This window comes from Siphateles boraxobius, unplaced genomic scaffold (genome assembly GCF_051911475.1).
Source record: "Siphateles boraxobius isolate OS27281-9 unplaced genomic scaffold, OSU_SipBor_1 97, whole genome shotgun sequence".
Lineage (NCBI taxonomy): Eukaryota > Metazoa > Chordata > Actinopteri > Cypriniformes > Leuciscidae > Siphateles > Siphateles boraxobius.
This window is the reverse complement of record NW_027509227.1, coordinates 1,501,063-1,525,228: the sequence shown is the minus strand read 5'-3', so window position 1 is coordinate 1,525,228 and position 24,166 is coordinate 1,501,063. Positions and strand designations below refer to the sequence as shown.

Sequence of the window (24,166 nt, the reverse complement as noted above, 5' to 3'; positions counted from 1 at the left end):
ACCTTATAGAACTTATAGAACCTTATAGAACTTACATAACCTTATAGAACGTATTCACTTATATAACTTATATAACCCTATATAACTTATAGAACCTTATAGAACTTATTCACTTATAGAGCCTCATAGAACATATTCACTTATATAACTAATAGAACCTTATAGAACTTATAGAACCTTATAGAATGTATATAACCTCATAGAACGTATTCACTTATATAACTTATATAACCCTATATAACTTATAGAACCTTATAGAACTTATTCACTTATAGAGCCTCATAGAACATATTCACTTATATAACTAATAGAACCTTATAGAACCTTATACAACGTATAGAACATATTCACTTATATAACTTATTGAACCTTATAGAACTTATTCACTTATAGAACTTTATATAACTAATAGAACCTTATAGAACTTATAGAACCTTATAGAACTTACATAACCTTATAGAACGTATTCACTTATATAACTTATATAACCCTATATAACTTATAGAACCTTATAGAACTTATTCACTTATAGAGCCTCATAGAACATATTCACTTATATAACTAATAGAACCTTATAGAACCTTATACAACTTATAGAACATATTCACTTATATAACTTATTGAACCTTATAGAACTTATTCACTTATAGAACTTTATAGAACTTATATAACCTTATAGAACTTAAAAAAAAGTGAATGTGAAGGCCAAGTATAGTATCCCATACTTGGAATTTGACCTCTGCATTTAACCCATCCAAGTAAGTGCACACACATTAGGAGCAGAGTAGTAGTGAACACACACACACTGCAAACGCGGATACACACAGTAATATTCCTGCCGGTACTGGAATCGAACCAGCAACCTTTGGGTCACCAGTCCAACTCTGTTACCATTAGGCCATGACTGTTATATAACTTATAAAACTTATAGAACTTATAAAACTTATAGAACTTATAAAACTTATATAACTTATAGAACTTATACAAATTATACAACTTATACAACTTATATAGAACTTAAAGAACTTATAAAACTAATAGAACTTATATAGAACTTATAGAACTTATAGAAGGTTTGAAAGCATGAACAGATCCAGAGATTGAGAAGCTCAGGTCAGATGAGTTGGAATGAATGGAAGAGAAATTCTAACGTATTCTCATCCTTTGGCGGCATATGTGACGCCATATGACAAAACTGCGAAATACTACGCACATGGCACCCTTTATCGTCAATATAACACGCACTGTGATGGGTAGGTTTAGGTGTGGGGTAGGGTCTGCGTCTCATATTCACGCTAAAGGATGCCAGTCAACTTTATGACGCCTTGGGTTCGCGTGTTATATTCACGCTAAAGGGTGCCATGTGCGTAGTATTTCGCCGTTTTGTCATATGGCGTCACATATGCCGCCAAAGGATGAGAACGGGCTCGGAATTCACTACTGAAGTTCAAATGAATTCAAACAGCAGAGGATGTTTTACAATATAGATAATTACATCATAAAATTTTAACAATGTAATAATTTAAGGCAGAAACAATGAGCTCATTAACCTGTTAATAACCAACGCCCCCGGTACCGGGGGCAACGGGGCGCCCCCCCCCCGCGAATTCATATTCAAATTTCTAAGCAACCACTGAAATGGAATAACACAAAATATCATTTTAAAGCTTAGAATCTCAGCTTTTTAATGCATCTAATCACTTTGATCAACTCCTAACGAGTGCTGAGTAATCCCTCTAAAACGGAGTGTACCGCCAGCTGGCGCCACCTAGCTTCGATAAAAAATAATAATAATATTTTTCAAAAATATTACCTTGATCAACTTAAAATAGGTGTCATTTGAAAGCTTAGAGTCTGAAATTTACAATGAATGTAGCCAATTTTATAACTTCCTAAGTAGTGATGAGTTATTTGCTGATAAATAGAAAAAAAATGTTTCATAATTTATGAAGTAGTACATACTACAATATGTCAAATACATCATACAGCTCAGATAGTCATGTGCCATATGTCATTTGAAAGGTCTCAATGAGTAGAATAGAACAAGCATAATTGTTTCGGGCTTTTTACTAAACTTGAGTGAGGTTTTGTACAAGAAGCCCCTCAAGAGACCATATGTAAATCATATAAGGATGCATAATTTAAGGCACATTTCCGTTCGTAACTTCATTAAACATACTCCGATTGTGGGAAATGACACATCATTATTTACAGCAGATTCGTACGATTAAAATGAGTCCAAACTTAACATAATCCATCACTCAGAACTAAAGATATTCCTCATGGATTTCTACCACAAAGAAAATCCACAGACGCACGTAGCCAAGCAAGGTAGCTTAGACTTGGCCTTTTCACTCGTATCTTCATGAAACATACATCGATCATGAAAAATGACATATCGTTATTTACAGCAGGGGCTCACGATTAAAAAGAGCCCAAACTCAATATATTCCATAAATCAGAACTAAAGATATTCCTCATGGCGTTCCAACACAAAAAATACCACAGACGTACCTAGCCAAGTATATACTGGTGAAGCACTCGCGTTGTTTTTTCGCTTATAACTTCATGAAACATGCACAGATCGTAGGATATTGCACAACATTATTTTCAGCAGACTCTCACGATCAAAAAGAGCCCAAACACAGCATAATCCATCACTCAGATCTTAAGATATTCCTAATGGAGTTGTAACACACGCACCCCCACAGGCGCACATAGAGTCTTGTATATAGATGGAGCACTAATGCCGCAATTTCACTCATAACTCAATGAAGCATGCATAAATCGTGTAAAATGGCACATCATTATTTACAGCAGATTGTTAAGATTACAAAGAGCCCAAACTCACCATAATCCATCACTCAGATCTAAAGATATTCCTTATGGACTTCTAACACATGACGTTGCACTATGCGCACCAATGAAGTAGCAGTAGCAGTGATGCTATGTTGTTTTGATGTGACGTTTCAGCTCATAACTCTATGAAACATGCATGGATTGTGAAAAATCGAACATCTTTATTGACAGCAGATTCTCACGATTACAAAGAGCCCAAACACAACATGATCCATTTCGTTGATCACGAGATATACCTCACGAAGTGATGCATGCTTGGCTAAAAAAACATGTCTCTCATCTTTCCGGGATGCAATGTGTTTTCCAATGTTTCCGGAGCCATCCGTGCTTTTTTCAAACGTGGGATAACACAAAATATATATCATCTTAAAGCTTAGAATCTCAGCTCTTTAAAGCATCTAACAACTTCGATCAACTCTGAACGAGTGCTGAGTAGTCCCTCTAACTCTGAGGGTACCGCCCGCGGAGGCCACCTGGCTGCGAAAATATTAATTATCATATTTTTCAAAAATATTGCCTTGATTAACACAAAATAGGTGTCTTTTGAAAGCTTAGAGTCTGAACTTAATAGTGAATGTAGCCAATTTGAACATCTCCTAAGTATTGCTTAGTTATTTGCTAATAAATAGAATTAATTTTTTTCATAATCTATAAAATACTTTTTTTTTACTATGTACTGCAATGTGCCAAAAACATAATACAGCTCATGAAACATTCACAGATCGTTGAAAATGGCACATATTTTTTACAGCATACTATTACAATTAAAATGAGCCCAAAATGAACATAATCTATTGTGTTTATGACAAGATATTCTCCATTCTCCTAAAAATGCCCATTAGGGGGCGTCAATGACTGAACAAAAAGCCTGTCTTGGTTCCAAATGCTGTAACTTTTGATTCCTTTATCCAATCACCACACAATTTTATCCAGATGCAGCTCACATGTAGAGGGAATTCACCAAAAAAGAATTTTCCACCTACCTTATTTCCTTCCTGAGTTATTATATGTCAAATAAGAAAGATATGCAAAATCATAATACAAATTATATTTATTTTTTGTCTTTTCTCGGCAGGAAAATGTCCAAATGTAATTTATATTTTCAAAAAATTTGAAAAGTGTTCTATCAAACGATAGCTACCTTTTGACTCTCCTTTGCTATAGAGTCTTTAGTTTTGTGTGTCACTCAGAAAACAACAATTTTTATTTCCTTTCAAATGTGTGAGGACTAAACAAAAAGGCTACGTTTGTTCAGAATGCTGTAACTTTTGAGTACTTTATGCAATCACCACAAAATTGTATCCAGGTGCAGGTCACCTGTAGAGGGACTTCACCAAAAAAGAATTTTTGAGCTACCATATTTCCTTCCAGAGTTATTCCATGTCAAACAAGAAATATGCAAAATCATAATAAAAATTATATATTTTTTTTTTGTCTTTTATCAGCAGTTTCTCAGCAGGAGAATGTAATGTAAAATCCAAATGTAATGTAATTTATATTTTCAGAAAATTTGAAAAGTGTTCTATCAAACAATACCTCCCTTTTGACTCTCCTTGTTAGAGTTTTGGAGTTATGAGTCTGTACTTTTATGCGTGTCTCTCAGACAAAACAACTCAAAAATGGTTAACAGGTTAAAATAATGAATACTTGTTTGTTAACACAGAACTGGCAAAAATGTTCTATATAAGGATAAATGTTTTAAACAATTGCATGTTCACATTTCTAGTGGTACAGTATGTTTACGAGCTGCTTAATTCATAAAATGTAATCAAAATTAAAAGAAATGAAAAGGGAAGCACTGAAAGGTTCTTCAAATGAAGCGCCCGAAGGAACTCTTTAAGAAGGAACACAACGTTCTTCAACTGATTGCCACATTCGGATACTTGTATCCTGTTGAATCATTCTAGAGTTTGCAGAAGATACTCCTGATTTCTGAGGAGAAGCTCAGCAGAAACTTTAGTCACAGACTATGACTCACAAACCGCTTGTGTCCGAGAACAACGAGTCGCAAACATGAGAAATCTCCAGATGAGCTAAAGTCAAGTTTCTAAAATTACATAAAAAAGGTTCATGATATATACAACATCAAATCCATGTAAGAGGGAACATATAACTGATTATAAAACGTATATCTACAATCAGAGCAATGTTTATCTGGCACAGATTTGTATGTGCAATAGTGTAACGCTGTGCTTGTAAAATCTTATGAAGTTGAGAAGATGTAGATGTGTTAGTAGAGTGTGTGTTTAGCTTCTTCACTGCTTGCTTGTATGAACTTGTATTACATATATTACATGTAGTTACTGTTAGTAATAACTCTAAATGATGCATAATTACATGCAATTAACCCTAAACCAATATTCATCCTAACCCTATAGTAAGTACATGTAGTTAATATTACTCAGTACTTAAATATATAATAACACTGACATCTTGGAATAAAGCGTAAGCAAGTATTGTAGAAACATTCTTCTTTAAGATGTGAAGTCGCACTCGTGTCAGTGAGGAATAACTCCTGTGATTTGATCATGAAGTTTCCTCTTTCTGAACAGGGTGACGTCGGGCCGAGGGGAAGCAAAGGAGAGGTTTGTAGAATTACACACTTCAGTGTCATTTACACCATTCCTGCGTATTTTACACCAGAATCATGTTCTCTAAGCCCCCCCCCCCGACAGCTTCAGTTCTGTCAGAGCTGTCCTGTGGAAACTAGACCACGTTCTCTATGTATATTTATTAGTTTGTGCTTCAGTTTACAGAAAATCAGTTTTCAGACGTATATGCAAATCACTTTAAAAGAATGCGTTTTTCCTCCAGAGAGGTTTATTAAATATTTCCGTTCCGAGTGTTTACTCCACACTAGAGCGGCACGGTTTGATTATTTGGACAAATATTGTGATTGTGATTTAATCTTTAACATTTGGTTTTGCTGCTTAACAACAACAAGCTTCCTGATTGTTTTTCAGTCTCCTTGAATATTGCGGAATATGATCAGTGTTGTTGTTGTTTGCTCAGGATGTTTACATTAACATTTAACACTAACTTACAATACAAAATAATTCTAAAGCATTTATTAATCTTTGCTAATGTCAATTTCAACATTTACTAATACATCATTAAAGTCACATGTAATAAAGTTGTATCTGTTAATATTATGTAATGGATTTGAGTGAAAATGGACTTATGAACAGTTGTATTTTTTACTAACTAATATAAAGAAATTTTAATAAATACTGTAACAAATGAATTGTTCATTGTTAGTTAATATCAGCAACTATGTTAAAAATATGAACTAATGGGAAGTGTTATCTGTAAAACTATTAAACATACTTTTCATTAACTGATAAAAAGCTGAAGTAAAATTAAATGTAAATATTAGATAAAAAAAATTGCCTCGGCACCTAACTAAAATAAATAAGTACTAAAATTAGTAAAACAAAACAGAATATAAAGAAATTAATATAAATATTATATTATATAGCTATGTAAAACAATATATATATATACACACATACACATACACACACACACACACACATATATATACTAATAAAAACGACAATTACATAAATTAACTTTAAAAATTATTAAAGAACTGAAAATATTAAAACATAAAATTATTTCTAAATAGTATAAATAACACTAAAATAAAACTGTATATTATACTACAGTAATACAAAAATTATTGAATTAATTTTATTTAAATTATATTGTCCAATATAGGATAATCCTGCACAGAAACATGTGATGATGTAATATGAAGTGGAGATGCTGTTATAATCAGTGCAATGCATTTCAACTGTACGTTCATTAATAATGGCCACATCATGATTCTGATTTTAATTGAAGGAATCGTGCAGCTGCACTGTTAAATGCAATAATCTCACTCATGAAGAATAGAAATGCGTGCCGATAGGCTGATATACGTGTTGATCATGTCAATGTCAATTTTATTTATAAAGCACCATTAATCACAACCTAAGTTGACCAATGTGCTGTACAATAAAACATAACAAGACAATACAATATAATTAATACAAAAACACAATGCAATACAACGTCCTCATTGATTATATGCCAAATCCCCAAAATTAGTTGATTTAAAAACAGACAGTGATGATGTATATCGTTCCACAGTCGTGTGTTTAATCCACTGGATCTGAACGCAGGGTTTTTAATAAAGCAATACATTAAATAGACAAAGTAATAAGTGAAACAAGGGCTATAAACACACAGGGGTAAACAAGTGAACTAGGTAATGAGGAAACATGTCAGATGACAGGAAATAACACAAGTCTGAGATGGAGACACACACATGTTGATCATGTGATTAATCCACCAGAAAGGTTCTGTGGGCGAGACCGGGGTCAGAGGTCACGACGGGCCGAAGGGAGACTTGGGTCACAGCGGTGTGATCGGGGCGAGAGGATTCCCGGGACAGGACGGTTTACCGGGACAACCCGGCGCTCCGGGATTTCCAGGGAAGCCTGTGAGTGTTCCTACATTTCTCACATCTAGCAATTAAAATCTTTGTTATAGCCACTAGGTATTTCCTTTCATAAGAAATAAACAAATGGTAAATAAACACCGATGATGTCAGGACGCATCATTTCGGCGAATTCATGAACGCACACACGGCCTGAGGTCGAGACTGTGTAACTGAGTTGTTTTGAAAGCTGTGTGTGTTTTTCATGCACAGACACTGTGTAATGAGTGTGTGGATGTGTGTTTCAGGGCAAGCCTCCCTCAGAGGAGCGTTTAATGAAACTCTGTGGAGACGTTGTGAGGAGTGAGTATCTGACCTTCGTCAAGGTCTCCTTCTCTCCTTCTCTTTCTCTCCCTGAGCACGAGCAAAGCCGAGGACAGCGTGCGCCGGACAATTAAAGCTGTTAGATAAAAGCAGTTCACTAGAAAGGAGCTTTTGTTACAGAAACTTGCTGAGCTATCACAGTTTTTACAGTCAGTTACGGAAGCCCATTTATGCAACATGAGGAAAAAATAACCATGCTTTGGTTAATCAGAATTATAATATACTGAGGCATAATTATGAGATAAAAAGTCGACATTATGACATGCCAAGTAAGTCATAATTATGAGGTTGAAAATTCTAAATTATGACGTCATTATTCTGATAAAAAGTCGAAATTATAAAATACTAAGTCAGTCATAATAATGATTGACATAGTCATCATAATTGACAGTCAATATTATGAGATAAAAGTCAAAATTATGATGCTATAATTCTGATATAAAAAAATCGAAATTATCACATGCCAAGAAAGTCGTAATTATGAGATTAAAAAGTTGAAATTGACATACTGTAATTATGTTATAATTAATCATGATTATGATAAAAAGTCAAAATGATGACGTCAAAAGTCGAAATTGACATACTAAGTCATAATTATTAAATACAAAGTTAAAATGTTGGCATAAAAAGTAAAAACTATGTAAAATATACAAAATTATGACTAAGTCATTATGAGATTTACATTCATAATTATGAGAAGTCAATTTGACATACAAAGTCATAATCATGACATACCCAGACAAAGTAAATACTAAGTCACAATTATGAGATCAAAAAGTCAAAATATTTAGTTAAAATTCATAATTTTGACCTTTTTCATGTTTTTTTTTTTCATTTCGACTTTTTAATGTCATAATAATGACTTTAAGTCCTAATTTCATTTTAGTATGTCATAATCGACTTTTTCTTTCATGATTTTGACCTTTTAATGTCAGAGTAATGTCTTAAAATCAGTATGTAATCATGAATCACTTACAGTCTAATTAGATGCATATGAATATAGATAGATGCTGACTTTAAATGCTTTTTCTTTGGATGAAATATTACTGGAGGAAGTTATTGTGTGTTTTCATAGTGGCAGTAAAGTCCAGATCATGAGATGTCCCTCAGTAATGCATGTGTGTGTTCCTCAGTCGAGCTGGCCCGGCTCCGGCAGACGATGGGCCCTCAGCGCTGTGAGCCGTGCGAGAGCATTAAAGGGCCCCCGGGACACCCCGGGGCTCCAGGGCCCAAGGGCTCCAGCGGCTCCCCAGGTTACCCCGGCACACACGGGGCTCAGGGATACTCAGGGCCCCCAGGGGTCCAGGGGCCGCCAGGGGTCAAAGGTGACCAAGATCCCGGCTCTAACGCGTCCAAATCATCTAAATGACTTTGGCTTTGTATTTTAATTGCATAATATGTTTGTCACTGTTTTAGGGGACATGGGCCCTCGGGGATTTAAGGGCACTAAAGGAGAGAGCAGACTGGGATACCCAGGGCCCCCCGGAGACACGGGTACAGTCACATCATTACATGATTAAGACAAAACACTGCAGGCAAAGACATGGGTTTTTCATGTATTTGTCATGAGATTTTGGGCTATTTGGCTTTTCATAACATGTTTTTTCAGAGTAGTGAAAAGAAAACATCCAAAAATACACATTTAAGTGTTTAATTTATGCGATTCAATTCATATTTATTTGTCCACATTACAATTTAGAGTGATCTGTTATCAGAGGAAACTGTCTAAGTTATGTATTTTAGAAATGTTTATTGCATATTATGTTAGTTTCAAAATGTATCACACTTTATACATTTGCATTAGTAGATTTCTATTGCAACACATATCAGTCTGAAATCAGACTCAGAAATCTCCATTTCAGCAGTTATTACATCAGATTTACAGTTCTGGGCTGATTTTCTGAAATCTTCTTAACGCTATGGGTTGTTCTTGAGTTATACCTTAAGCTGTAGGCTATACCTTATCATTAATACGTGTTTCCGGAAACGCTCTTAGTTCAGTACACCTTCTGTGAGTCATACGTACGTGTGGACCAGCTTCACCTCATCCCTGATAACAGGTGTTCACCACTGCACACATAACATCTTTACATCTCAGTATACGAATATAACTCTGAGTTCATACACACAGTGTTAATTAGGCTAATTCAAGTGTTTTCATGCACAAAATAAAATTGTAATTACACTGATTGTTGTTAGCTTTTTAATTATGTTAACCACAGGTACATCAGCTGGCAAACCATCAGGCAAAGGCTTAGGAGTTTATTTTAAAGGAATGATTGTGAATGATTGCTCAATCTATGGCAGCGATACAGTGAATCGTTGTGCTAAATGGAAGGCGCCAGTGAAAGTATTCTGTCAGTTTAGCCAAATCCGGACACTAACTGTTCCTCATGAGGAGGTCGTACGGTATTGTAAACATTTACAGGGTTAATCTGTGATTTTATTGCCGTCTGAATCCAGAAAGTCAGTGTTTTTCTCCCATCGCCGTGTAAATATTCCCGTCTTACTGAACACCAAGATTGTGTGGTGATTTATAGTAATGTCCGAATCCATGTCTCTGAGTTTGAGATCACCTCAAACTTCACTTTTTTTTATCACTGCCGAGTGTACGTACGATGTACACTTCTATTTGGCTACTGAAGAGCTGGAAAGTATTTACAAGAACAATATTTCATCCCAGCTTCTCCTCAGCGAACAGATAGGAGAAAGAAGAAAGCATGTAAACATTTGTAATGGGACGTTATTGTGGCAGCAATATATGATACAATTTTAAAATATGTAAATAAATGCAATTTCCACTATTTCTGAATTTTTTTATTCTTTTATAAAGAAACGCCTAGAAATGTTCCACCTTTAGTTGAGTTCCACCTTAAGAGTCTTCGTTGCGCTGAGAGACAACGTTATCGGGAGACGCAGCCCAGTTCATATCTATGTTCTGAGGGTTTTTACTCAGCTGTTTGCTCATATATCACTCACCTGTACATTTAACAATTGACCCTTCGCAGGGAGTTTGATTGACAGGCGATCTGACCAATCATAATCCGCCATCCGCCATTTTTGTCCGACAAAGCCGTCAGGAGCAAACATATGTCTCTGCAGGACAGTAATAGGAGTTACCAGATCAGTGGGCGAGGCCATAAACAGGGGCGTTTTCAACCGTGTTACCTGATTTGCACATGTCACAGTGAGGGCAGGTTTAGGGTCGGGGTCAGGTGAAAGGCATCATTTTCATTGCATGATTTATAAACACCTGCCAGTTTGCAAATACCCACAAATTGAGAAACACTCAGTTTTGTTCTGCAGAGACCCCACACTCGTCAGGAGAGTCAGTAGATTAACGTTGGAGGATTTGAACTTGAAAAACCACGTCATTCCGCGGTTAAAACAACATTCCTTGTTCCATCACTGATGTTCATTCATGTTTATTTGCTGCTATAAATGAACTAGAAGGAAGAGATGATCAGTTCACGACACGCTGTAAGAGGCTCGATCTGTCAGACACAGTAAAGAGACACAAAACGGTATTTATTGTTTCAATTTATTGTTCTCAAGAAAGTTGAGACTGTCTCATATCAAAAGTGTGTGTCAGTGTGTCCTGTGTCAGTGTGTGTCCTGTGTCAGTGTGTGTCAGTGTGTGTCTTGTGTCAATGTGTGTCCTGTGTCATTGTGTGTCCTGTGTCAGTGTGTGTCCTGTGTCAGTGTGTGTCAGTGTGTGTCAGTGTGTGTCTTGTGTCAATGTGTGTCCTGTGTCACTGTGTGTCAGTGTGTGTCAGTGTGTGTCCTGTGTCAGTGTGTGTCAGTGTGTGTCAGTGTGTGTCTTGTGTCAATGTGTGTCCTGTGTCAGTGTGTGTCCTGTGTCAGTGTGTGTCAGTGTGTGTCAGTGTGTGTCTTGTGTCAATGTGTGTCCTGTGTCACTGTGTGTCAGTGTGTGTCCTGTGTCAGTGTGTGTCCTGTGTCAGTGTGTGTCCTGTGTCAGTGTGTGTCCTGTGTCAGTGTGTGTCAGTGTGTGTCCTGTGTCAGTGTGTGTCAGTGTGTGTCAGTGTGTGTCCTGTGTCAGTGTGTGTCAGTGAATGTCAGTGTGTGTCAGTGTGTGTCAGTGTGTGTCCTGTGTCAGTGCGTGTCAGTGTGTGTCAGTGTGTGTCAGTGTGTGTCAGTGAATGTCAGTGTGTGTCAGTGTGTGTCAGTGTGTGTCAGTGCGTGTCAGTGTGTGTCAGTGCGTGTCAGTGTGTCTCAGTGTGTGTCAGTGTGTGTCAGTGTGTGTCAGTGTGTGTCAGTGTGTGTCAGTGTGTGTCAGTGTGTGTCAGTGTGTGTCAGTGCGTGTCAGTGTGTCTCAGTGTGTGTCAGTGTGTGTCAGTGTGTGTCCTGTGTCAGTGTGTTTCAGTGTGTGTCCTGTGTCAGTGCGTGTCAGTGTGTGTCAGTGTGTGTCAGTGTGTGTCAGTGAATGTCAGTGTGTCTCAGTGTGTGTCAGTGTGTGTCAGTGTGTGTCCTGTGTCAGTGTGTGTCAGTGTGTGTCCTGTGTCAGTGTATGTCAGTGTGTTTCAGTGTGTGTCAGTGTGTGTCAGTGTTTGTCAGTGTGTACCAGTGTGTGTCCTGTGTCAGTGTGTGTCAGTGTGTCTCAGTGTGTGTCAGTGTGTCTCAGTGTGTCTCAGTGTGTGTCCTGTGTCAGTGTGTGTCAGTGTGTCTCAGTGTGTGTCAGTGTGTCTCAGTGTGTCTCAGTGTGTGTCCTGTGTCAGTGTGTGTCCTGTGTCAGTGTGTGTCAGTGTGTGTCCTGTGTCAGTGTGTGTCCTGTGTCAGTGTGTGTCCTGTGTCAGTGTGTGTCCTGTGTCAGTGTGTGTCCTGTGTCAGTGTGTGTCAGTGTGTGTCAGTGTGTGTCCTGTGTCAGTGTGTGTCCTGTGTCAGTGTGTGTCAGTGTGTGTCCTGTGTCAGTGTGTGTCAGTGTGTGTCAGTGTGTGTCCTGTGTCAGTGTGTGTCAGTGTGTGTCAGTGTGTGTCAGTGTGCGTCCTGTGTCAGTGTGTGTCAGTGTGTGTCCTGTGTCAGTGTATGTCAGTGTGTCTCAGTGTGTGTCAGTGTGTCTCAGTGTGTGTCAGTGTGTGTCAGTGTGTGTCAGAGTGTGTCAGTGTGTCTCAGTGTGTGTCAGTGTGTCTCAGTGTGTCTCAGTGTGTGTCAGTGTGTCTCAGTGTGTGTCAGTGTGTGTCAGTGTGTCTCAGTGTGTTTCAGTGTGTGTCAGTGTGTGTCCTGTGTCAGTGTGTGTCAGTGTGTGTCCTGTGTCAGTGTATGTCAGTGTGTGTCAGTGTGTGTCAGTGTGTGTCAGTGTGTCAGTGTGTGTAAGAGTGTGTCAGTGTGCGTCAGTGTGTGTCAGTGTACGTCAGTGTGTCAGTGTGTGTCAGTGTGTGTCAGTGTATGTCAGTGTGTGTCAGTGTGTGTCAGTGTGTGTCAGTGTATGTCAGTGTGTCAGTGTGTGTCAGAGTGTGTCAGTGTGTCTCAGTGTGTGTCAGTGTGTGTCAGTGTGTGTCAGTGTGTGTCAGTGCATGTCAGTGTGTGTCAGTGTGTGTCAGTGTGTCTCAGTGTGTGTCAGTGCATGTCAGTGTGTGTCAGTGTGTGTCAGTGTGTGTCAGTGTGTCTCAGTGTGTGTCCTGTGTCAGTGTATGTCAGTGTGTTTCAGTGTGTGTCAGTGTGTGTCAGTGTGTGTCAGTGTTTGTCAGTGTGTGCCAGTGTGTGTCCTGTGTCAGTGTGTGTCAGTGTTTGTCCTGTGTCAGTGTATGTCAGTGTGTCTCAGTGTGTGTCAGTGTGTGTCAGTGTGTCTCAGTGTGTGTCCTGTGTCAGTGTGTGTCCTGTGTCAGTGTGTGTCAGTGTGTGTCCTGTGTCAGTGTGTGTCCTGTGTCAGTGTGTGTCCTGTGTCAGTGTGTGTCCTGTGTCAGTGTGTGTCAGTGTGTGTCCTGTGTCAGTGTGTGTCAGTGTGTGTCCTGTGTCAGTGTGTGTCCTGTGTCAGTGTGTGTCAGTGTGTGTCCTGTGTCAGTGTGTGTCAGTGTGTGTCCTGTGTCAGTGTATGTCAGTGTGTCTCAGTGTGTGTCAGTGTGTGTCAGTTTGTCTCAGTGTGTGTCAGTGTGTGTCAGTGTGTGTCCTGTGTCAGTGTGTGTCAGTGTGTGTCCTGTGTCAGTGTATGTCAGTGTGTGTCAGTGTGTGTCAGTGTGTGTCAGTGTGTCAGTGTGTGTCAGAGTGTGTCAGTGTGTGTCAGTGTGTGTCAGTGTACGTCAGTGTAAGTCAGTGTGTCAGTGTGTGTCAGTGTGTGTCAGTGTATGTCAGTGTGTGTCAGTGTGTGTCAGTGTGTGTCAGTGTATGTCAGTGTGTCAGTGTGTGTCAGAGTGTGTCAGTGTGTCTCAGTGTGTGTCAGTGTGTGTCAGTGTGTGTCAGTGTGTCTCAGTGTGTGTCAGTGTGTCTCAGTGTGTGTCAGTGTGAGTCAGTGTGTCTCAGTGTGTGTCAGTGTGTGTCAGTGCATGTCAGTGTGTGTCAGTGTGTGTCAGTGTGTGTCAGTGCATGTCAGTGCGTGTCAGTGTGTGTCAGTGTGTCTCAGTGTGTGTCAGTGTGTTTCAGTGCATGTCAGTGTATGTCAGTGTGTCAGTGTGTGTCAGAGTGTGTCAGTGTGTCTCAGTGTGTGTCAGTGTGTGTCAGTGTGTGTCAGTGTGTGTCAGTGCGTGTCAGTGCGTGTCAGTGCGTGTCAGTGTGTGTCAGTGTGTGTCAGTGTGTCTCAGTGTGTGTCAGTGTGTCTCAGTGTGTGTCAGTGTGTGTCAGTGTATGTCAGTGTGTCAGTGTGTGTCAGAGTGTGTCAGTGTGTCTCAGTGTGTGTCAGTGTGTGTCAGTGTGTGTCAGTGTGTGTCAGTGTGTCTCAGTGTGTGTCAGTGTGTCTCAGTGTGTGTCAGTGTGTGTCAGTGTGTCTCAGTGTGTGTCAGTGTGTGTCAGTGTGTGTCAGTGTGTGTCAGTGCATGTCAGTGCGTGTCAGTGTGTGTCAGTGTGTGTCAGTGTGTCTCAGTGTGTGTCAGTGTGTTTCAGTGCATGTCAGTGTATGTCAGTGTGTCAGTGTGTGTCAGTGTGTCTCAGTGTGTGTCAGTGTGTGTCAGTGCGTGTCAGTGCGTGTCAGTGTGTGTCAGTGTGTGTCAGTGTGTGTCAGTGCGTGTCAGTGCGTGTCAGTGTGTGTCAGTGTGTGTCAGTGTGTCTCAGTGTGTGTCAGTGTGTGTCAGTGTGTCTCAGTGTGTGTCAGTGTGTGTCAGTGCGTGTCAGTGTGTGTCAGTGTGTGTCAGTGTCCTCTCTGCTCCTGAGTGTGTAATCCATCAGTCGAAACTGAAGCCTCGCGGGAGCCGCCATTGTAGCGTTCCTGCTGTTAGCATTACATTGACTCCCATTCATTTTGGCGTCACTTTGACAGCGAATAACTTTACATCTGAGGCGTCCAAAGACTTCATTTGTCCATTATTTATTTCTAAAGAAACACGACAATGTATAAAACGCTCCATTTTTTTGTATCTTACTTTATGGCCAAGTAGAAGCCGTTTTTGTAAAAATAGGCTAACGATTGCGTCATAACCATGCGACTCTCTGACGCACAGTAGAGAAATTACCGTATAGACAGGAGGAGAAGCTCGCAGGCAATCTTTTACTGTCTATGAGGCAATCTGGGGGACATAGAGGCATAAAGTCAAGGAGAAGCCCATAGATAGAGAGTCCATAAAAACAACGGGACAAAATATTTCAACAACGTTTTTGAGGAATTGGGTGATTCAGATTTGTCTTGGCACAGCTACTACAAGATTTACAGCTGTCAGACCGGTTGCTCACGTCACATCTAATGGGCTTTTAATGGGCTTCACGTTTCTCCGTTGAAATCAAGGGGGCGCTGTGTCCATTTCTTTTACTGTCTATGTCTGGTCCGTGTCGTATTTTTCACCGTGTGAGAACATGCTGTAGCGTGAGAGGCGTGGCTTGTCAGTCATAGCAACAGTAACTAAAGGGGGCGGGTCTTTGCGAACGGTCAATTGAATTCCTGAATCATGATGAAAATGTATTTCTTTTCGGTCTGTTGACAGTATTTTCTGATTTATAAAAAAAAGAGACTGTTAACTCTAATCAACAAAACGAAACAAGAATTTTGAATCTGGCTTTACTCAAAGTTCAAATTTCTGTTCTGGAAATGTATGCAAATTATTGGATATTTAATTCATGTTTTTTAGTGACTGTGAAGTACTTTGGGCATCAGCTGTTGCATTAAATGTGCTATATTCAGAAATGAAATAAAATAATTAGATAATGCCTAATTTGCATATTTAAACATCATTCATAAAACTTGTCATACAATATTATTTTGCAATTCATAATGTGATCAATCAATTAGTGATAACTATTGTTGAAATAGTTTTAATCATATTCGCCTCAAACATGAGTTTCATGAGCGATTATTTCGTGCATATGCACACAATCTCTCTGGCAGGAATGAATCTTGTGTAACTGTCCGATCTTGCATTCCCTCAACTTCATCCGCAGGGATCCAGGGTCCTCGCGGCAGTGACGGCGTGGGTGTTCCCGGTCCTCCGGGAATAACGGGTAAATCCGGGACTCCAGGCGTTCCAGGGAAACCGGGCCCTCAGGGGCCGACCGGAGTGTGTGACATGTCCATCTGCTACCAATCCTATAACCTCAGGGACGAGCACTACAGGAAAGGGCCTGAGTTCTGACACACACACACACACACACACACACACACACTGCGATGGTGCAATGAAACATAAGTGGCCTTATAGATCTGACATTTATAAACCTGCCTTTCAGTCCTCAACGGGTTTGTGAACACCATTAACACACGGTCATAAGATCATGAGAAATAATACTGCAAGTGCATAGATATAAAAATGTCGTAAACATAGCAATTAACATTAATATGTATCACCATTACTTATGAATATTAAGTATTAATAAAGCAAATGGCTATTTTGTTGCCAAAGGACTTTAACATTAGTTAGAAAAACATTAGTTTGTTCATCATTTGGTGCTAAGGAAGTAATAAAGGAATAAAATGCCTTTGTTATTTCATAGACATGCATTCAGAATAATTGGGAAACTGTTTCTGTTTGTTTTTGACAAATGTATGTCTTTCTTGACAATATTTTATTTGGACAGTTTTTTTTAAAGACACAACAGCATTTCACATTTAATTGAATTAATAATTGTAGTTTAAATAGCTGACTATTGTTAATTTATATTATTTACGTATTTGCATACGTATATTATCTACACTGCCTGAAGGGAAGGTAAATTCACACAAAATTCATTGATTATTATTCCATTAAATAAAAGGAATACGAACGATTAAATCTATTTATTCCATCTTGTTTCTCTTTTTGCAGTGAAATATTTAAGATGTGTAAGGTATGAGATACACATTTGACAGATGTAATTATTTTAAATATTTTACATTTATTTGTGAATCCATGCAAACTGCTTTGTTACATAAGTATTTTTCCAGAGAAATCTTTCATTGTTCATAATTTTTGCTCTATCTAAATTTATATACTACAAGTTTTCCACTTATATAATCTTTCATTCAATTGTAATCTGTTGTTTTATTCACTCGTTGAAGGTTAACTTCTGTACATATAGTCTGAAATGTCACACTAAGTCAGAAATGAGTGATGGAAGTCCATAGACCTGTAAAAGCTTGTGTATCCCGAGAGTTTTGTTGTTTTTATTTAAAAGCTGCAGGGATTCTGGGAAATTCCTAAATGATGCAAGTCTAATTTGTCTTTGAAAAAAGGATATGATTTGTTGAGAATGGCTTTGTATAAAAATAAAAGGTAATAGAAATGTGTTGGGCTGATCTGTGGTTTCATGACAACGATCCCGCATGATGTTGGTGAGTAAAGTCTTGGGTAATTCTGATGTCATCACATAAAAGGAAGGGTGGATGAATTCAAGACATGGATCAGATTTGTGCGGTAGACAAACACACAGCTCGCTTCTTTTATGGTAAGTGTAAAATTCATAACTTGAATGATTTATCAGTAACACTTAATAAGTAATTATGCAGGAAGTAATGCAGGACTAATGAGTAGTTCTACATTAACACTTCAGCTACTACTATTAACTAATATAGAAACAAGCTTAACTAATCAGTAAGTAATAACACATTTAGGAGAAAATTCCTTATCACAGTAGGTAATCAATAATTAGTTAAACTATAAAGAACATTATCGTGTATCAGTCGTTATTTTTTACGCTCAATGTGGTCATAAATGCATCAGTAATTACTCAAGTGTTGCCTAGTCACTATACAGGAACTGCTAGTGATCTGGAGCATTGTTTTATGGAGAAAACATATTTTTACTTTATAATAATGGTCCAGATCACTGGGAAGAGTAATTAGTGATGCATTTTATGACCAGTTTGAGCGTAAAGATAATTGTTAACGTCTCAGACACGTTAATGTTATGATTAGTAATTAATTAGTAATTCTTTATAATTTGACATAATTAGTTCTTAATGAGGCCAGTCTCATTAAGTAATTATTGATTACCTAATAAGGAACTCTCTTAGTCCTAAATTCGATATTACTTATAGAAACAAGCTTAACTAATCAGTTATGACATATTAGTTAACAGTAGTAGCTGAAGTGTTAATGTTGAACTACTCATTAGTCCTGCATTATTTGTTAATAATTATTTAATTTTTATGCTTTATTTAAACATTCAGTTCACAGTGTGAAACAACAAAATAAGAACACAATAATAATTATTTATAATAACAAAAATATAAACAATAGTAAAAGAAAACACTTCAACACTTTAGCACAAAAAAGAGAGAACTCGACAGCAAAATAAACAAGAATGGGGAAAAAGACAGAAAGAGTGCATTACTTAAATTAAAAGAAATCATTAATTAAGGTTAAAAGGTTTGTGGGTCCTTCAAACTGTACATGTTCTGAGTGCTTTTGGGTTTATTAAGAGAAGATGAAACTGTAATCTAGTAATGTTTTATCTCGTGCAAGAATTCCCCCCCAAAAAATATGTTTACATTAGTCCTGCATTACTTACTTATGGACCATCATTATAAAGTGTTACCAACTTCTCCAGTCTCTAACTTTAATAACGCAGCTCAATCCCGCAGATGGAGCGTGTAACCGTCGCCATGGAAACGCCCACAGAAACAGTAGACTACAAATACGAGGACTTCACAGCGATCACTGGATTCGTGTGCGACACCATCGACTTCAACGACTTCAACAAAAACTTTCTCCCACCGTTCTACTACATCATCTTCATCCTCAGCATTCTGGGAAACGGAGTCGTTCTGCTCGTCATATACAAGTTCGAGAAGCTGAACACGGTCACGAACATATTCCTCCTCAACCTGGTGGCGTCCAACATCGTGTTCACGCTCACGCTCCCGTTCCAGGCCGTTCACCACTCAGACCAGTGGATCTTCGGGGAAGCGCTGTGTAAGCTGGTGAACAGCGCAGACTGCCTCGGTTTTTATAGTTCCATCCTCTTTCTGACTCTCATGGCGTTCGACCGATACCTGGCCGTGGTCCACTGTGTGGCCGCTAGCAAACAGCGCAGAAGCTGCTACGCCGTGGCTTTATCTTCAGCGGTCTGGAGCATTAGCCTTCTCGCTAGCCTCGGTCCCTTCGTCCACTTCACCGTCGAAGAGTATCCGAAGTACGGGTTTGTGTGCGAAGACTCGAGCGGATCCCAGTGGAAAGTCTTCGGCCTCTACAAGCAGTTCGTTCTGTTCTTCATGTTCCCGCTGAGCGTGTTCATCTACTGCTACTTCAGGATCACGCTAACAGTCATGGCCACGCGGATGATCGGGAAACATCGCACCGTGCGGCTCATCTTCGTAATAGTCCTGATGTTTTTCTCGTTCTGGAGCCCGTATAACATCATACTCATGATAAACGAATACCGAGATCCCGGTGTGTGTGACAGTGTGCTTCCGTATGCCGAGTACGTCGCCGGGAACATCGCAGGCCTCTATTTCTGCATCAACCCCGTCTTTTACACCTTTCTGGGAAGAAAGTTCCAGAACCATGTTCGAGGAGTGTTGAGCAATCAAGTTTCGTGTTTATCGAGCCTAAATACTCTCAGCGGGAGCAGCAGAACGCTCGATTAACATGGAGAGAGCATTATATCTGTATGGTGGGAAAGACATGCTGCTTTTATTCAAAAAGTGCAATGAACTAGCAAAAGAGTTGGTGATGTTGGTCATCGTCTAAATCATACACTAGATTTAATTATATCATATGGAACCAATCCAACTGATATAAATATTATACCGCAAAGTGATGATCTCACTGATCATTACATGGTAACTTGTATAATACGTACTGCTGAAATTTGTCATGTTGCGCCACGTTATAGACCAGGCAGAACAATCCTTCCAACCACTATAGATAGATTCTCAAATAGCCTACCTGATCTATCTCAGCTGCGCAGTGCACCCAAACAAACAGATGAACTAGAGGAAATGACTAGCAGTTTGAGCACCATGTTCTCTAGTACACTAGATATTGTTGCACCAATTAGATTAAAAAAGGTTAGAGAGAAAACTAAAGCACCATGGTACAATAGTGCTACGCATGCAATCAAGAGAGAAACTCGTAACTTAGAGCGTAAATGGAAACAAACTAATTTAGAGGTCTTTAGAATCGCGTGGAAAGACAGTATGTCACGTTATAAAAAGGCTCTAAAAGCAGCAAGGGCTGAGCATCTCCGCAAACTAATAGAAAATAACCAAAATAATCCAAGGTTTTTATTCAACACCGTGGCTAGACTAACAAATAAACAAACATCACCAGAGCAAAATATTCCATTACAATATAGTAGTAATGATTTTATGAATTACTTCAATGAGAAAATAGAAAGCATCCGAAACACAATTGTAAATATACAATCCTCTATGATGTCTTATGATTCAGCCTCAATTATGGCCCCTCTAGAACAACTACACCGATTTACAACTATAGGACAGGAAGAGCTAAATAAACTTATCATTGCATCTAAACCAACAACATGTTTATTAGATCCAATACCCACTAAACTACTGAAAGAAGTGTTACCTGTGGTCGAAGAGCCTCTTCTTAATATTATTAACTCGTCTTTATTTTTAGGTCATGTTCCAAAAATATTCAAGCTGGCAGTAATAAAACCTCTCATTAAGAAACCGCAATTAGATCCAAATAACTTAGCAAATTACAGACCCATCTCAAATCTTCCATTTATGTCTAAAATACTAGAAAAAATTGTGTCCGCTCAATTGTGCTCTTTCTTACAAGAAAATGATATCTATGAAAAAGTCCAGTCGGGATTCAGACCGCATCATAGCACAGAAACTGCGCTAGTTAAAATTACAAATGATTTACTTTTAGCTTCTGACCAAGGCTGTATCTCAATACTAGTTCTACTCGATCTTAGCGCTGCGTTCGACACTATAGATCATAAAATACTCTTGGATCGACTACAAAACTACACTGGTGTTCAGGGACAGGCATTAAGCTGGTTTAGATCGTACTTATCAGACCGTTACCATTTTGTCTGTTTAAATGGGGAAAAATCAAAGATAACGTCAGTAGACTATGGAGTGCCGCAAGGATCGGTGTTAGGCCCTCTGCTATTCTCAATATATATGCTGCCACTTGGTAATATTATAAGAAAACATGGAATTAATTTCCACTGTTATGCTGATGACACTCAATTATATATCTCATCACGACCAGATGAAAACACTAACTTATCTAAATTGACAGAGTGTCTAAATGATATAAAATGCTGGATGACGTGTAATTTCCTGCTATTAAATTCAGATAAAACGGAGGTATTACTTATTGGTCCAAAAAACTACCCACAAAATCCCTTACAATACAACTTTAATTTAGAAGGATGTCCTGTTACTTTATCCACTACAGTAAAAGACCTGGGTGTTATACTAGACCGCAACTTGACCTTCGAAAATCATATTTCATATATTACAAGAACAGCCTTTTTCCACCTTAGAAACATTGCTAAGCTACGCAACATGCTATCTGTTTCTGATGCAGAAAAGTTAGTTCATGCATTCATGACCTCGAGACTAGATTACTGTAATGCTTTATTAGCTGGCTGTCCTGCCTCCTCAATAAACAAGCTACAGTTAGTGCAAAATGCAGCTGCTAGAGTTCTTACTAGATCAAGGAAATATGATCATATAACACCTATTTTATCATCTCTACACTGGTTACCTATCAAGTTCCGTATCAATTACAAAGTATTCCTACTGACCTATAAAGCCCTAAATGGTTTAGCTCCTGTGTATTTAACAGACCTTCTATCGCCATACAATCCATCGCGCTCTTTAAGATCACTAAATTCGAGGCTTCTGGTCATTCCTAGGATATCTAAGTCCACTAAAGGAGGGAGGGCGTTCTCGCATTTAGCTCCTAAACTCTGGAATAGCCTTCCTGATATTGTACGAGACTCAGACTCGCTGTCCCTGTTTAAAACTAGATTAAAGACGCATCTCTTTAACCAAGCATTCACTTAATCCTTAACCTTTGATACTATTGCTGAATCAGTTCGAATGCATTAACATTATGAACATCAGCTATGCTAATTATTTCCCATCTGCCTTTCTGCTGTTATCTCGGGACGCTAGTCCCGAGGTAAATAGCGTTCGTCAGCTCCAGTTTGTATCCAGCCTCTCACGGAGACTTCAGATCCCCCAACGCCTGTGAAGAGACGACTCGACGCCGGCGATATGTTATGCCATAAATTAATACTTGATTAACTAACTGTATTTTTCTATGTACATTTCCGAAATGCAATTTCTGTAAAGCTGCTTTGAGACAATGTGTATTGTGAAAAGCGCTATACAAATAAATTTGAATTGAATTGAATTGAATTGATGTTAAATGATGTATACGCAATAAATCATTGTGATTTCATTCTCACAGAGATTTGCGTTTCACTTATTTACTGATTTGGGTTGCACTTTATTTTAAGGTGTCATTGTTACAGTGTAATTATATACTTAAGTATTGAGTATTATTAATAATCAATGTACTTACAATAGGGTTAGGGTTTGGTTGAGGGTTATTGCTTGTAATTATGCATAATGTACTGTTATTACTACTACATGTAACATACGTAACAAGGACACTGTAAAATAAAGTGTTACCCTGATTTGTTTGTGTGTGCTGTAATAGTTGTAACTAAACTATGAAAACTTGTTTCTTCCATAGAATAAAACAAAAAAAAAAACTAAAAGGTGATTTTGTCTTTTTATCGAACAATTCTGTCTTTTCTTCACAGAGTTGCGAGTCTCTTGCAACTTGGAAACTCGGACTTAAAAGAAACAATACTTACTGAAACAAGCTTCCATACTAAACCCAATGCTTTGCTTATTGTAAATGGACTCTAACTGTGTCATCACTCGTTTCAGAAAAGTATAAAATGATTAATTGACACTTTGTACTGTAATGTACACATGGATCATGTAACAGACTGCAGTACATTCTGAAAAGTAGATTGTCATTCTTGTTTGTAAAGCTTTAGTATTACTGTGTATCCAAATGTTAAAGAATGAATGTGTTTTAGAGCCACATTATCTGATTATGAACCATACTTCAAAAATGGAACAGATATAATGTGCACAGTTGAGTTTGGTCTTCATGTGTCTTTCATCACTACTCAAATCAAGTGCTTTAATACTGAATAATGGTTGCATGTCTTTCATATGATTACGCAAATCACATGAAAAGGTTTGTATTCTCAGTTATGCATTACTACACGGATTTCTATAGCACAAATGAACATCTCCTCTTTGTGTTTTTCCTTTTGACCAATGAGAACAAACTGATTAAATGAAGCCCTTAAGGTCCGACTCAAACTGCAGAGTTGCATTTGCGTATCTGAGATGCTTGATGTGAAAGGCTTTAGTACATTACTGTATGTCATGTTCTCAAGTCAGCAATGCATTTCATATATTCCTTTCAACAATCATCCGATTCAACGTCTGTTGGATTTTTATTGCATGGGAATTACTTTGTTTCAATGCTATTTTAACATAACTGAAATCAAAAACTTTAGGTTTAACATTTAATTTATTTAATCTAACAAAAATGTTTTTCTAGATTTAGTTTTAAGTTAACTATAATAACCCTGTTTTTTATGATGCTAATATGAGTTAATATTAATTAGGTTTTGCACAAATAATTTAACATGAGAAATAAATAATATATCTGTATTTTTTTCTCATATCAAAACTGAAATGTATAACTATTTCAGTTCTTTTACACCTTTTTTTGCTAAAACAATCAAAATATTGGTAACACTTTACAATAAGGTTCATTAGTTAAGTTAAGGGCTTAATATATATCCGGCTGGTTGTTATCTCAGAATAAACCCGACCGGGTGATCAGGATCAGGTCTGCAACGAGAGCTGTGATTCAGTCTCTCTCCATAACGCTTGCAGAACAGCTAA

At 38.1% G+C, this 24,166-nt stretch overlaps 2 protein-coding genes across 5 annotated transcripts in view; both read left to right on the top strand.

Annotated features, from left to right (window-relative positions):
* The window catches only part of LOC143733313 (uncharacterized), a 92,688-nt gene extending 75,170 nt beyond the window's left edge, over positions 1 to 17,518 (top strand). For all 3 annotated transcript variants that reach the window (XM_077224981.1, XM_077224982.1, XM_077224980.1), the window contains 6 exons: positions 5,412 to 5,444; positions 7,199 to 7,345; positions 7,591 to 7,645; positions 8,800 to 8,991; positions 9,083 to 9,160; positions 16,202 to 17,518. In XM_077224981.1, the coding sequence (XP_077081096.1) occupies positions 5,412 to 5,444; positions 7,199 to 7,345; positions 7,591 to 7,645; positions 8,800 to 8,991; positions 9,083 to 9,160; positions 16,202 to 16,392 (696 nt within the window). In that variant the 3' untranslated portion in view covers positions 16,393 to 17,518. The remainder of the gene's footprint in view (positions 1 to 5,411; positions 5,445 to 7,198; positions 7,346 to 7,590; positions 7,646 to 8,799; positions 8,992 to 9,082; positions 9,161 to 16,201) is intronic.
* A 44-nt stretch (positions 17,519 to 17,562) lies between these two features.
* On the top strand, positions 17,563 to 22,950 carry LOC143733323 (C-C chemokine receptor type 4-like). Of its 2 annotated transcripts, none has more exons than XM_077225006.1 (2): positions 17,563 to 17,680; positions 18,805 to 22,950. In XM_077225006.1, the coding sequence occupies exons 1-2, from the start codon at positions 17,619 to 17,621 to the stop codon at positions 19,820 to 19,822; spliced, it is 1,080 nt and encodes a 359-aa protein (XP_077081121.1). In that variant the 5' UTR covers positions 17,563 to 17,618; the 3' UTR covers positions 19,823 to 22,950. The 2 variants fall into 2 exon arrangements, with proteins under 2 accessions (XP_077081121.1, XP_077081122.1); XM_077225007.1 differs by having other exon boundaries at positions 17,603 to 17,680; positions 18,818 to 22,950.
* Positions 22,951 to 24,166: the final 1,216 nt, after the last annotated feature.